At 46.0% G+C, this 15,018-nt stretch overlaps 1 protein-coding gene across 2 annotated transcripts in view; it reads left to right on the forward strand.

Annotated features, from left to right (window-relative positions):
- The window catches only part of TMEM241 (transmembrane protein 241), a 128,781-nt gene extending 116,322 nt beyond the window's left edge, over positions 1-12,459 (forward strand). For both annotated transcript variants that reach the window (XM_058556813.1, XM_058556814.1), the window contains 2 exons: positions 1,918-1,982; positions 12,162-12,459. In XM_058556813.1, coding sequence (XP_058412796.1) covers positions 1,918-1,982; positions 12,162-12,222 — 126 coding nt within the window. In that variant the 3' untranslated portion in view covers positions 12,223-12,459. The remainder of the gene's footprint in view (positions 1-1,917; positions 1,983-12,161) is intronic.
- The last annotated feature ends 2,559 nt before the right edge of the window (positions 12,460-15,018 follow it).

Raw genomic sequence — 15,018 nt, forward strand, 5'->3', positions numbered from 1 at the left:
CATGGCGGGAGAAGCGGTGCGTTGGTGTGCGCCCGGGATCCTAACCCGGGCCGCCAGTAGCGGAGTGCACGCACTTAACCGCTAAGCCACGGGGCCGGCCCTCTTTAGGGTTTTCTATGTTTACTTTATATATATACAATTATATTTGGCAAGTAATTCCTCAGTAAAGTTGGAAAAAAAGTAAAAAGAAGAGCTGGTAAAAAGGGGCAAAGGAGATGATGACAATGGTGATTAAGAAAAGTTAGTTGCGCCCTTCATAAATTCAGTGAGGTGTTCCATTACTCCAGGCTGCCAACATTGTTAACATCCATCAGTAGAATGGAACCTTTTCAGTGATTCCAAGAAATACATCTCCATTGGCACCATCCCAGGAAACATCCAAGGAGTTGCAAAAGGAAAGAGGGATTAACAAGATAGTTAACTTTGGTCAAGAGTAAGGAAGGAAAAAAAAGAAAGGGAAAAGTAAGAATAAAAGGGAAGGTGATAAAAACAGGCATAAATGAAATAAAATGATATTTTCCAAACAGCTAAATGCTAATGAGTTGGAAGACCAAGATGAAATACAATAGATGCAAAAGTCCTAAATAAAACAAAAAGTGGGGTGGGGGGACAGATGCCATTCATCCTGCTCTTTAGGATGAAACCCTCCGCTCAGCACTCGGACCACTCGCTTTCCCGTTCTCCTTGGTTCTGCTTTGCAGCTGTCTCTCTGACCCTGTTCCCACTTCTTCTTTGTTCCTGAAGACAACACAGGTCTTTTTTGTTGTCAAGGTTTTTGCTGCAAATCAAAGGGAAGCAAACAGAAAGTGACCCCAAATGGGTAAACTACAGAGGTTCCAAAATTCCACAAAGTTTATATACTGAAGGCTCCCGGTTTATATTTCCAGACTTTTTGAGATGGTAAATGAATGAAGACGAGACTCATTAAACATGTGCCTTCCTTCTGACCATCTCTTGCTGCCTTGGTCCCAGCGTGGAGACCCGAAGAGGCCTCCAAGGCAGCATGTGAAGTCCCCTTGAGTGAGATGGTAGTTGACATTTCTGAGAGCGTCCAGCCTGTGTGACCGATCCTAAGACAGCCTGCTTCTTACTTCTCATTGCAAGACAGCAAGTCCTTAGGGTGAGAACTGGTTTGCACTCCATAATGCAGAATTCTGGAAACAAAAACTTTTCCTGAGCAGACATTCCATGTGTTGACAACGTTGGGTCTTTGGTTCACACACATTCTTTGTGCCAGCTGTTTAGAGGCGCCGTGGGAGTCTGAGTCCCTTTAATGCCCTTCCTAAGAGACTTTTCTGTAATTTCTAGTTCTGAGAGATGTGGAGGTAACCTCTTCCCCCTCCTTGGGCTTCTAGATCTTTGCAAATAATTAGTTAATGATTTAATTGCTCCCTTCCCCAGGAAGCACCTGGTTTCTTGGAATGTGTGACATGGGCCAGAAAGACGGAGGCTTGGGACAAGAGGGAGAGACAGTGCTACAGGCAACAGCAGGTTTCCAGATAAGTTTTAATCTGGAGCATCTGGGCACAGGTTAATGAGCACAGCTAACCTTGGGGATTAATTCTGCACAGCTGAGACAAGATGGAAATGTGTGGTCTTACTATGCCCCTGCCTTGCAGAGTGACATGTTGGCTGTGTGCCTCCTCTTTTGAAGAGTTTGGAAGTTAAATGCTTCTTTGAACATTCCAACCTCCAAAATAGACTAGGACCTAGCATTTTCCACACCAAATGCTTTACTCAGAGGCAGCACTAAATGCAGGGGTGTAGGAAGTGTGTGGGGAAAAGAACACAAAGTGGACAGAAATGTTAATATCAGGGATCTGAACTAACATGATCTAAGCTTGTGAAGAATAACTTTGGAGAAGGTTACCAAAGTCCTACCGCTCTGACGACCTTTTGTTGAAATTATTTCTGCAGGTAATCACAGCTGGTTTATCGATATTGCTGTTTGATACGACTCTGACCAGAGCAACCGTGGGATGGTAAGTCTTTTGCATAGAGAGAGGAAAAGCAAAGTGGTTGTCTGGGTTTCATCAGGATACTAATTTTTGCTCTCAAATGTTGAAGAAAGGGTGTATGTGTTGGGTATATATTTTATTGACATATAAATACACATTCAGAAGAGTGCATATATCATGAATATGCAACTTGATGAATTGTAACAAACTGAATATACTATACCTAGTATAGCTAGCATCCAGATTAAGAAACAGAACATCACCAGTACACCTCTCAGCCACTCATCCACACAAGAGTAACCACTCTTAGTGAACCACTTTTTAAAAAAATGTATATATATAGCTATGTTCGGGGTTTTTTCTTTGATCCTTCAGTTCATCTCTTAGTCAAGCTCCAGATCGTCCTTGTTTAGAAGGATGATCCATTTGCTTAAAGATAGCACTGCCTCTCCCTACGATATTTGAGCAGAAACCTGAAGAAAGTGAGGGAGTGAGCCATGGCGTACTGGGGGGAACAGCAAGTGCAAAGGCCCTGAGGTGGGAGAGTACTTGGTCTGCTTGAGCAGCAATGTGACTAGGGCAGCATGACAAGGGGGAGAGTAGTAGGAGATGAGGCTAGAGAGGTAGTTGGTGGCTGACCATGTGGAGTCTTAAAGGCCATTGTAAGGGCTTAGCTTTACCCTGAGTGAGGTGGGAAGCGATTAGAGGATTTTGAGCCACATGCTCCTATGTTAAAAACACATCCCTCTGTCTGTTCTATGGGGGATAGGCTGTAGAGGGGGTGGGGAGGGGGCAGAAAGACCAGATAGGGGCTCTGGCAGTGATCTAGGTGCATTGGCTGAGACCGGGCTGCAGCAATGGAGTGCTAGGAAGTGGTTGGATGCTGCCGTGTCCTGAGGGTAAAGGCAGGAGGATTTGAGAGAAAGAGGAGGCTAGGATGACTTCTAGGTGCTTGGCCGGCGCCATTAAAAGAGTGCAGTTGCCTCTCGCCGAGATGGGGAACGTGTGAGGATCAGGGCTCCGCAAGGCGGGGGTGGAGGGTTCTCGGGAGTTGGGTGGATATAGTATATTAAGGCTGAACTGCCTGTTACAACTCAGGGTCGAGATATCAGTCGGCAGTTAACTAAATCAGTCTGGGGGTCAGGGAGTGCCTTTCTGTGCCTTGACCATGGCGAGCGCATTCCCACCGCAGAGCCTTTGGGCTCATTGCCCGCCCTGGAATGCTTTCCACCCAGCTCCGCAGTTTCGTCCTCCAGGTCTCCACGTCCAGGCGGCCTCAGAGAGGCCGTCCCTGACCACACCCTGTCTAAATCCCCCAGCTGCTTCCTGGCGCCTTGCTTCTTTCCTTCCTCGCAGTTCTGACAGTCTTCTTCTTCGTGGTTCTGCTGGTTAGGGTCTGCCACCTTCGTAGAAGGTAGAGCCCCCTGCAAGGCATGTGGGCTCCACGGTGCATGCAGGAGAGGGCTAGTGGAGGGTGTTAAGTGGGGGGTGACTTCAGCAGGCAGCTACTTTGGAAGGATGGCTGAGGCAGCCACGTGGGAGGGTGGCCGTGGAAAGGGTACCCAGGACGCTGTAGCTCAGGTCTTGGTGACCTACCATCTGCAGGGGACCCAGGAGGTAAATGGGACGGTTGTGACAGTAACTTTAGGGCACACGTCCTGGAAAAGGCCACACAGCCCTGCTCCGGAGCCCTCAGAGCTTGTGATTCTCAAAGGGGGTTCGGCCTACTAGTGACTAGGACCTGTGGAGGCTGCTTGAATGTATGGTGCCGCAGCATGACTCAGCCCGACTGGCACGCCTCGGCTTTTCCTTCAGACACAGCCCATGGGACTCTCCGTCTGCGACAGAGGGAGCAGGCCCTTGGGCTTGTTAGGGCCCACATGCCTCTTGTAGTTCTGCTCGAGGGCCACCTAGGGCATCGTGACCACGCTGGAAACAGAAGAAAGCCATCGCGTGGATTCCACCTCTGAACTTGCTACACAGACTCTGCCCATTTAAGAGTTGACCAGGTGAAGACTCTGATCCACTCCAGATCATTAAATGCAAAGCAGCCCATGTGCTTATTAGCAAGAGTTCTGTCTGTCATCTGCAGGGAAGGCGAAGGCGAGGGGGGTGAAGGTGAGATTAAACTGTTAAAACTGCTTGTTGCTCCCCTTATCAATGGGTGTGCTTTATTTGGGGGGTATATACTTCTGTATTTTTAAGCCATACTGTAATACATGCTATTTGTCAGGCATTTAAAACAATCCAGAAATGTATGGAGTAAAAATAAAGGTCTGTTATCCTCCGCTCCCACTGTCGCACTTGCCAGAAGTCACAACAATTTGGTTTCAGGGTGAGAACCAGCGATGTCTGGTCGGGAATGTATATGCCAGATGAGGTGGGCTCTGTTGTCTCCAAAATGAAACCACAGCAAGTGGTGCTTGCCAAGATGAGCTTCTCTTGGGCCGGCCCCGGGGCTTAGCGGTTAAGTGCGTGCGCTCTGCTGCTGGCGGCCCGGGTTCGGATCCCGGGCGTGCACTGACGCACCGCTTCTCAGGCCATGCTGAGGCCGCGTCCCACATACAGCAACTAGAAGGATGTGCAACTATGACATACAACTATGTACTGGGGCTTTGGGGCGGGGGGGAAGAAAAAAAAGATGAGCTTCTCGTCACCCAGGACGAGTTTAGTCCTTGCTAGTCTTCGCCCGGCCTGCAGACTGCCAGCCTGGTGACATACGGCTTTCCCTCCCTATGCCATGGCTGCAGCTGCCTGGCCTGAATCACTAATGCAGCACATTGTGGAGGGTAATTCATATTTGTTGTTGCTGCTTACTGGTCTCCTAACCTTTGTTTTAAAAGGAACAACAAGCCTAGGGCCACTTGAAGATAACGCTTATTTCCATTCCAGTTTTGATACGTTGTTTGGCAGATTCCTCCACCCCACCCCCTGGGATGGCACTCCAAAACTGAAGTGCAGATAAGTTTTAGAAGAGGTTTTTACATTTCTTTACCAATATCATGGAAAGTAGAAAAAGGGATTTTACAGCCCTTCTCAGGAGCCCCTACTGGGGGCATTTCCTACCCCAACAAGAAAAATGGAAGGAAAAGAAAAATTAGGGAATACTCCTACACCCTCCTCTTCTCCTTCCTCCTCCTGGTCTCTCCTGCTATTCCTTTTAATAATAACTAACCATTTATTGAGCAACTACTGTGTTTCAGACATTTTTATATTAATATTATCTCTTTGGCTTTCACAATAATCTTCCAAGTTATCCCCATTTTAAAGATGAAAAAGCTAAGGTTCAGACACGTTTAAGTGATTTTCCCCAAGATTTTATAGCTACTAGGTGATTGGACCAGGACTCAAACCCAGGTCTGTGTGTGTCCAAGGCCCCATAACCTTCATGGACCTCCTAGAACTGATTTGGGAAATACCAAGGATTTACCAACAGTGTAGAAAGTGTCTGGTAGAAGCAAGTCAAAAGGGAGGTGGAAAAGAAATTGGCCTAAATGTTCCTCTTCCTATCGGTACGATCATCTATGAAGAGCATCTGGATGATTCAACAGAATGCAAACGGAACGTTACCCAGAAGACAGCTCTCCTTCTTGTTCAGGGGCTGACAGGGTGAACTAAGAATGTCCAGTGGAACATTTTTAGGAAAAAGATCTCATTGTCTTAGATTTTTAATACTATAAGCTATAATTATATCAATCAGCTAAAAATATTTGTTGAGTGACTACTATATGCAAAGTATGTGGAAGCCATTAAGAAGTAGAAGACATCGTTGAACCCTCAAGAGTTTTCAGGGGAAGGGGAAGCCATAAAGGTCATTTATGGGACAGGATAGTAACTGTTTGGATGCCCAATGAATGTGAAGACTGAAGATGGAAGAGAGGAAGGGGTGATCAGAAGGTCCTTGGAACTCGCTTGAAACTGGACCTTGTGCAGAAGGGAGAGGCTAGGCTATGGGTAGAAGAGGATGTGGCCCTTCTCGCCCCAGGAAGACAGGGAAGGTTGGAGGGGCAGGAGGTACTAACGGTGAGACTTAACGATTTATAACTAGAGCTGGGGCTGAGGGACAGGGAGCTAGTCCTGTGCTCCCTCCTTCTTCCTCTGCACCTGTCCTTCTGGGAAGGTATGACACAAATGGTAGGCAGGTTGACGTCCAAAAACCCAACTGCCAAGATATCCTGGTATATTCTTGAGACTCTTCTCCAGATTTCTGTATCTTAACCTTCACAGTGATAGTCTAAATTCTTGATAGTATTTTTCTTTCTTGCAAATAAGCCTTCATCAATTGTATTTTGTACAGAATTTCAGAATGAACTACAAAAACCCAGGTGTTGAACTGAGTATGAGAAATCAGAGTGAGATCGCTCTCCACTGGGGAGGAAATGCTAAGTCTGAATGTTGCAGCAGCAGTCTGTAACAGGCCATGCCTCCAGGCTGTTTCACATCCTGTGAATGTTATGGTATGCCCTGAACAAAATGGAAAGAAAGGCTGTGTGTACCCAAATCAAGGAAACAGCGTGTGTGATTATTGCAAAAGGAACCTTGACTTTGGAATTTCCTGATTTTTGAGAACTCTTGAGTTTAAGGATGGTGTGTTTTCAGCCTCAAAGAATTTTCCAACCACAAAGTGAACCACCAGAAGAGGAGTGTCAGACTGTGTTTCAGATTTTCTGTCTTTTGCACAGATCTGGTCTGCACTGTTCATATACTGGGTGTGTTCAAGCCATGACTGGGTGACCAGCTCTCAGATCCTGGGCAGGGCTGGGACTGGTCTCTGTCTTGTGGGAGCTTAGACTGATCAGAAGTCACAAGGGGCAGGGATTGCAGGCCTGTTTTATTTGGACCTACTGTTTGCCTGTATAGTTATCGTTTCTTCTTTTTTGCTTTTCAAATTTTAAATTAGTCAACATTTAGAAATCAGGTGATTTCTCCATCAAAGTCAGGATTTCCAGCTTTTTGAAAATGCGGAACAGCTGTTATGTTGGGCCCGCACTTCCACACAGCAGCAGTTGCTGGAATGGGTAGAGGCTCCCCCTCACATAGGCATAGGATCTCCAAGTCAGCATGGCCTCCACCACTGCAGGCTGGCTGGGACCAGAGGACCCTGTATCAGCTGACATCCTCGCATCCGTTTGCTTGTATAGCCATTCATTCCACAAAAAGTGCTTGCTGGGCTCTGAGGCTACAGACACAGCCCATGACCCCAGCAGGTCACCATCTAGAAGATGAGTGCACATGTGATTAGCCTTCTTCCTGGGTGGGCAGCAGCTTAGCTGCACGTCATCTCAAGTAGGGTTTCTCACCCTCAGCACTGTTGACATTTTGGGCCAGATAATTCTTTATTGTGGGGGGCTGTCCTGTGCCTTGTAGGGTTTTTAGCAGCAAACCTGAGCCCCACCCCACTAGATGCCAGTAGTACCCCCTCAGTTTTAACAACTAAAAATGTCACCATACATTGCCAAACATCCCCTTGGGGGCAAAACTGTCCCAGCTGGGAATCACAGATCTAAAGGTTTGTAGTGGTTAGTGGAGAAAACGCCATTTGAAATTTCAGCAAGATCTTCAGGAACTTGCTTTATCTCCTAATCAGAGATTTGGATCAGCTCAAGTGTCAGGTCCTCAGCAGCCCTGCCCACCCCGCTCTGTGTACAGCCCTGTCACCACCACCCCCACTGAGTGACAGTGAGGTGTACACACCCGTCTACCTGCTGGCTGTGAGCTCCTCCAGGAGAGGAACCACATTTCATTCACTTCTGCATCTCTCTGCCTAGCACCCAGAGCTTGCTGAATACATGAGGAGCCAGCCTTCTAAATACTGAACCCAAGAAAAATTATAAACCTAAGTACCCAATGTTGGTCAACTTCTAAAGTCTTTAATTAGGGCCGGCCCCGTGGCTTAGCGGTTAAGTGCACGTGCTCCGCTGCTGGCGGCCCGGGGTTCGGATCCCGGGCGCGCACCGACGCACCGCTTCTCCGGCCATGCTGAGGCCGCATCCCACATACAGCACCTAGAAGGATGTGCAGCTGTGACAGACAACTATCTACTGGGGCTTTGGGGGAAAAAATAAATAAATAAATAAATAAATAAAATTATAAAAATAAATAAAGTCTTTAATTAAAAGCAACTACTCTTGTCCAGCTAATTATCTTGTTTTTAATTATAAAAACAATCTATTGCAAGCCCAGTAATTTAAATATCCATATTAATATTTAATTATTCACTTTTTTAATTAACAGAGTTTTATGGTATATATCAATATGAATTCCCTCTATTCCAAAATTTTAGCAAAAGGGATTTAACACGTACAAAAGAAAAAAATTCTGAACTGTGAGCAGTGTCCTTGTCAAATAGAATTAGTTGTGGGTGCCTCCTCTTGGAATCCTTTTTACTAGGAGAATCACTGTTCTCTTTGGAATAGTTTAGGTACAAGGAGAAAAAGGAATAACCAAAACACAACCTCTTTGTTCTTAGGATTCCATGATCAACTGCTTGCCTTTGCCCGTCATTCACTGAGCCTGCCATTGATCGTGGGTACCAACATGAGGATTGCTTGAATGTGATTCTCACACTAATCTCAGTAACACCAAGAGTCTCTAGAAAATGATCTTATATCATCTTTGAGTAAAGATATCTAATGCCTTTAATTTTAGGGACCTTCAAGGAGACTGCCCAAGTCTATTTATAGGACGAATGAATTTGGAGTGAAGAAAGAACTTCCCCCAACACACCCCAAAATGCCTCTAGGATCACACTGTGAAATTTATCAGTCTTCCATTCAAATTAAAAATTTGAAACCTCCTCTTTCAAATGCTAGGATGGGCTTTCTAAATAACTGTTGCTCATTTCCTCTCAGCATAGAGTAATTTATCATATTGTGAACTGTCACTCAGCAATCCCCAAGGGAATGGTACTTGAGGCAGATACGTTTTGATGAGGAAAAGAGAAAAAAACAAAAATAGTTTGGAATAAAGATGGGAGCAAGGATAAAAATTCCATCATCCATCAAGTAAATATTTATTGGGTGCTGCATGAAGTGCTGGGCCTCTAGCTGGGAAAAGGATACTGTCTCTGTCCTCCGTCTAATGAGTTCAATAGGAATTCATTGGATAATCACAATAATAGATGTAAAATTGAGATGAGATGGGAGAAAAGGGAAGGACTGGAGAGACGCTGAAAATAACCCCCTGGAAGAGAAGCTAGTGATGAATATTTCTGGCTGGGTCTGCTTTGCAATCTGATGTTTATGTGTTAGTTACATGAAGTTTGTTCATTTCAAGAATGATGGGGCTTATGAGATTCGCAAACAGTTCAGTAAAGCTCTGCCTTAAATAGTTGTAATGCTATTAAGATTCCTGCACCCCATGTCAGCTTCCCCTGCTGTTTAGAAAACAGCATCAAAGCTCACCTCCCTGGCTCTCTTAACGGTGAACTGAGCTGAGGTCTGTTTTCATGTTAGCGTTCACTAAGCTGCTTTGGTGTTTCATCAAATGGCTAAGCCAAAGGGATGAAATGCCAGGTTATTACACTTCAGCATTGTTCTAAGGCTGTGGGAGTAAAGGTGGCACAGAGACACCCTGTTCTCCCTGTGATTAAGGAGGATTAGTGGCAACTGTAGACATGACGGAGCCCCCAGTTACATTTGCAGAAATAAAACCCTCCCAAACCTGAAGCTCTGGGCAGCCCTTGCATCAGGTCACGGTGACTCTGCACTCGCCCAGGGGTTTAAGAAGACAGTGTATGCGTTCTTTAGAAGGGAACAGCACATCTGCTTAAAAGGAAAAGCAGGTCTTTAGAGGTGAGCCTGTGTACGAAAAGAATGGCTTCCCCTTCAAAGTCAGTTCTTCATCCAAACAGAAGAGGCAGTAGAACCTTCTAGCATCTAGGTCCTGAACTAGACCAGGGATAAGCACAAATGGGTTTTGTTCCAAAATATGGTCTTTGGAACTTGGACCCCAGTTTCTCACAGAAATAATCCTATAAACGATGATTACAGATCTAGGAAAGTCCTCAGAAATTTATTTGGTTTATCACATAGACACTAACTTCAGCTATACTCTTATAAGAGTTAAACGTGTGTTAAAGAGAATGCATTGACTTATTGTCACTATTTATAATATTTCTGTAAGAAAGAGGAAAGTACATTCCAACTTGGAGCTTAAGATATTAGGCATACATCTCCCTCATGCCCTTCTCCTTTCCATCCCTGTTGTTAGCCCTGAGGGGGGACATCCTCCCAGCCCACTCCCACAGTGACTGGCCACTTGACTAGTGCCTCTCTCTGCCTGCACCCAGAGGCCTTTAGTCACCAGGGAGAGGAGATGATGATGGTTCAGGGGATTTTCCCACTGTCTAGCGTTGACAGGTGGGTAATGAAGAAGAAGATTTGTTCTCTGTTGCTCTAGAAAGCAGAACTTGGACTCACAGGTGAGGTTGTAAGAAGCAGCTGTTGGGTCAGTATGAGGACGGGCTTCCTTCCGGAGGGAGGAACGTGTCCCCAGGGCCTTCCACAAGTAAGATGCCTATCGATGCTTGAACTCCATGGCAGAGCTGCTCAATGGTGGGACAGGCTTGCTTTGCACAACAGGATGTGCCCCTCACTAGAAGTCTTCAAGCAGAGGTTGGGTAGGCAGCCAGCTGTGAAGGCCACTAAGGAAGGGATTGCTGCTCTGGGAGGGCAGTCGACTAGAAAATAATGTTTTATTGATTGTCCATTTCAGGTATATTCTTCTAAGCCTCACAGAGACTGTTAGACTGATCGTCTCCCATGGTACAGATGAGGAGACTAACGTGGAATAACGTGCACAGGATTACGTAGCTGATAAATGCCTGAGCCACAATCTGAACTCAGTTTATTGTTTTTATATTCTCACACTTAGTCCATTCATTCCTATACTAAAAGTGGTAAATGGTACAAATTACCATTATGGCAGAGTCACCCACATAAGTGGCATTTCTCACTGGGAATATAATGTGCGTAGTCTATGTGTGTTTCATATATGTTAGAAACATGCTAGATATGTGTTAGAAATATAAAGGTGTCTTCGCCTGAATCTCTGTGTGTTGTGTATTGGTATATAGGAGGATTGGGATATTGGGTGGGGAGATGAGAGAAGAAAGGAAGAAAAGGGTAGAATTGAGAGGGCTGTTGGCACCTCTGAACAAGAGCATTTCATCATCAGAACCCCCCCGCCCCCATCATAATCCTTTACGATGGCTCAGCCCAGTCCCCCAAAGTGTTTTTTGGGAAGAATGACAGGGGATTCAGACAGACACCAGATTGTCTACTGAGAAGTTTAACATAGAAAATGTGCAGACCTTTGGATGTATTAAATTTTAGGCTGTTAAAATATTCAACTCCCTTTTTTTTTTTTTGCTGAGGAAGACCGGCTCTGAGCCAATGTCTACTGCCAATCCTCCTCCTTTTTTTTTTTTTTTTTGCCCCCCAAAGCCCCAGTAGATAGTTGTATTTCATAGTTGCACATCCTTCTAGTTGCTGTATGTGGGACGTGGCCTCAGCATGGCCGGAGAAGCAGTGTGCCAGTGCATGCCCAGGATCCGAACCCCAGGAAGCCAGTAGCAGAGCGCACGCGCTTAACCACTAAGCCACGGGCCGGCCCCTCAACTCCCTTTTTCTCACAGTCATCAGTTCTCCCACTACTACATTTTCAAATCACTGACCATATTTCTTTCTGCTTGTGTGGGAAATTCATGATTCCCCATTTGTGTTTTCATCTTTAAATGTTTGATTGGTCTAAGTGAAATAAAAGGATTCAGAGATTGTCACCTTAATAGCTGTAAGATTGTGGATACCTGCATGGTTTCATATCCATCAACCCTCTTGAGCAAAAATCACCAGATTACTCTGTGGAAGCCCTCCTCCTGTATTCTACCAGAGAGCATTAGCTGGAGAGCAGACACCTCCACCTGGTCAGGATGAGTGGGACACATCACCTTCTTCCCAGAGGGAAGGTGTCAAAGCCCCCCTTGCAGCCCACTCCCCTCCCACCACATAGCCGAGGCTGACTCCGGAGCCACTGGAGGTTCCTGGGCCTGACCTTGAAGCATGGCTGCCTGGGCGGGGAATGTGAGTCCCACTCGCAGAACGAGGGGGCGTCCCTTGCCCTACTGTATGTGGGCGCCAGGCAGCTCCGTGGGGCCTCCTGGCTCGAGGGAGTGGAAAGCTGACCTCTTGTCGTTTTTTGCAGCCTCCTGGTCGGCGGACTTGGAGAGGCCTTGCTGATTTTCTCAGAGCGGAAGGGCTCCTAAAGACGACGCGACGCGCACGGAAGGGGGCTCCCAGGGTGCCAGCTGGGGAACAGCCCCTGCGCTTGGAGCTCCGTGTGTGGTGTTAGGAGAGCACGCACGGTGAGACCAGCACTTCTCACTGCGACAGAGAGAAATTCCTGGGCTCCCCGGGCTGCTGCAGAGAACCGACTGTGTTGCGTCTTCCCACTTTGAGAGGCTCACTCGAGTCGTGTTGACCGTGCTGCTCCCAGCTGTGCAGAAACATGCAGGATTTCCCCGGGATGGGGGTGGCTCCGCCCACCTTGATTGACAAGCAGCCCTCCTTATTGAACGCCCTTCACCGCGTGGTAGTGGGCCCAAGGTAGTCTGTTGCATTTTTGTTTTGTTTTGTGTTTTTACATCTTTGGAAACTCGTTGGGGACGTCCTTTCCTTGCTCGAATGCTGGCTGGCCTAGAGCCCACACTCCCCCACTGAGGAGTGCTGGAAGAATTCCCGCGAGGGCTTGCACTGGGGGCAGGGGTGGAGTGGCTGTTGAGTGGGAGTTCTGGACCAAGTAAGAAGCCAGCAAGGACACTATTACTCCAGAGTGAGTGCTGAAGGTTTTTTGTGGTTGAGTGTTGTGTTGTGTTGAATTCTGCACACTCTGTGCCCACCAGTAGGTTAACTTGGTACCAAAGATCCCCAGGAGGACTAGAGTTTATGAGCATTGATGGATGTGCTCCCTGGGCAGGGGAAAGAAGCATGTAATATATGTACACACACAAGCACACACATATATATTCATATGCCATCAAGCTTTTAATCCATTTAATTCCCTGATATCTCAGAGGAGGTTTCAAAGCATTGAACACTGAAGTATATTTTTTAGGCCAAATTAAAAATTCGATTAAAAGTCTAAACCTTGCCTCTATGGGAGTCAAAAGAAATGAATTTGTATGAAATGGTCATTTGCTTCTGAACCCACAGTGAGGATTTAAGAAAATACTGTCTAACACCAAATATTTCTGCTCGTAATAGGTTTTTTGAATACCTTACCATGCTGCCAGGTGTCAGCTTTGGTCATTTTGCGATGCAGGAGGTAATGAAGTCCGGCAAGTCTTCTCCAGGCAGGAGCCCAGGCCCTGCGGTGCTGGACACTCACGTCTCAGATGGAGAGCCATCTGCAGCATCTGGGAAGTGAGCCTCGAGCATTCTCAGCCCTGTGAAGAATAAGGTCAGCTGTCAGTGGCCATTCTTGCTGCATGTTTTCTCCAACTTGTTGAAAAGAGAAACAGCAAATGAACAAATAGGAATGGGCTAGGATATCTGGAACTTAAGTACCTAAAGTTCATTTCCTTGTCTTCTCGTGGTCTCTGCTTGTCGTTTAAGGTCAAGATGTTCAGAGTGACCTTTACACATGTATAGTTTCAATTTGCTTTTGTTCTTCAGCTGGGATGTGAAACTTTCTATAGACTGAGGATCAAATAGAAAATTGGGGTTTAGAATTTTCCATGTTCTTTTGCTCCCACCTAACTCTCTGTACAACTAAGGCCAGTTCTTTTCCATTTGCACAAAGTGGCATCTCTCCCAATGTCATCTTATGCCTGTCTTTCCAAGTGCCGTTTACGCAAATGGTGATTCCTAAGGCTGGAAAGAACCACGCGCAGTTAACAAGCCCAGTCCCCTGTTTCCAGCAAGACTGACCTGAAAAACTTTTGCTAAAAAGTTACAGACGACTTTTTTTTTAAAGAATCTGTAGCCAGGGTTTTTTGGTTTTATATGTTTTGTTTTCTATGTTTGAGTTTTTTAATTGTATTTCAGAGTTCTGTTGTTTCTTAAATCTCAGGGCCTTCAGCTTCCATTTGTTCTTGGTCTTTTTTCTTCCAGCTTCACCCACCACCTTTTACGCCCAAGTTCCCACGCTCGCCTCTGAATGCAGGGTGAGCCCAGAGGTCTGCAAATCAAGGGTCTTGCCCGGATCACGGTGGTCCCCTTAGCTCCCACTTTCTGTGGTTCTCTGGGCCCCGGCGGGAACCTGCAGGAACCCCAGCGTTCCCTTTTGCCCAGAATGATCCGTTTGGTTGTGTCCTGTGTGGGACCTGATTACCTTAGGCTTTGCCGGCCCCACATCAAAGCCAGAGTGTTTTGTTTTTTTTATTTTACAGATAAAGAATACACCTCAAGAGAGGCATGGTTCTATATGATTGTGTGTTATTACTAGTCTGCTACAATACAAAGAAAAATAAACCATTAATTTTCTTGGTGATTTGCCTTTCTTTCTCTTCAGCCCCAGCTGGAGAGTATGGCAGAAGAGGTTGCTGTCCTTGGGGAGGGAATTCTTGCATCTTAAACACAGGCCCAGACTTCTGCCAACATCCAGGCCCCTTAGCTCTGAACAGAGAAGGGCCACCCATCTCCTTCTAGACCTGCACTGTCCAGGAGGGTAGCCATAGCCACATGTGGCTCCTGAGCACTGAAATGGGGTGGGTCCAGATCCAGATGTGCTGTAAGTGTAAGTACACACTGATTTTGAAGACGTAGTATAACCAAAAGAATGTAAAATATCTCATAATAATTTTTTATTGATTTCAGATTGAAATAATATTTTTGATACATAGGATTAAATAAAATTTTATCAAAATTAATACCTCCTGTCTCTTTATACCTTTTTTAATGAGGCTACTAGAAAATCTTAATTTCTATATTTGGCTCACCGGTGTTTCTGTTGGTCATCGCTAATCTAGAGCACTTCATCTACACTGGACCCAGGGAAGTGGCAGAGGAGAGGGGTGTTGGCAGCAGCTGCTGGGGTGACCAACCCAGTTATAATATCTAAG

This window comes from Diceros bicornis, chromosome 16 (genome assembly GCF_020826845.1).
Source record: "Diceros bicornis minor isolate mBicDic1 chromosome 16, mDicBic1.mat.cur, whole genome shotgun sequence".
Taxonomy (NCBI): domain Eukaryota; kingdom Metazoa; phylum Chordata; class Mammalia; order Perissodactyla; family Rhinocerotidae; genus Diceros; species Diceros bicornis.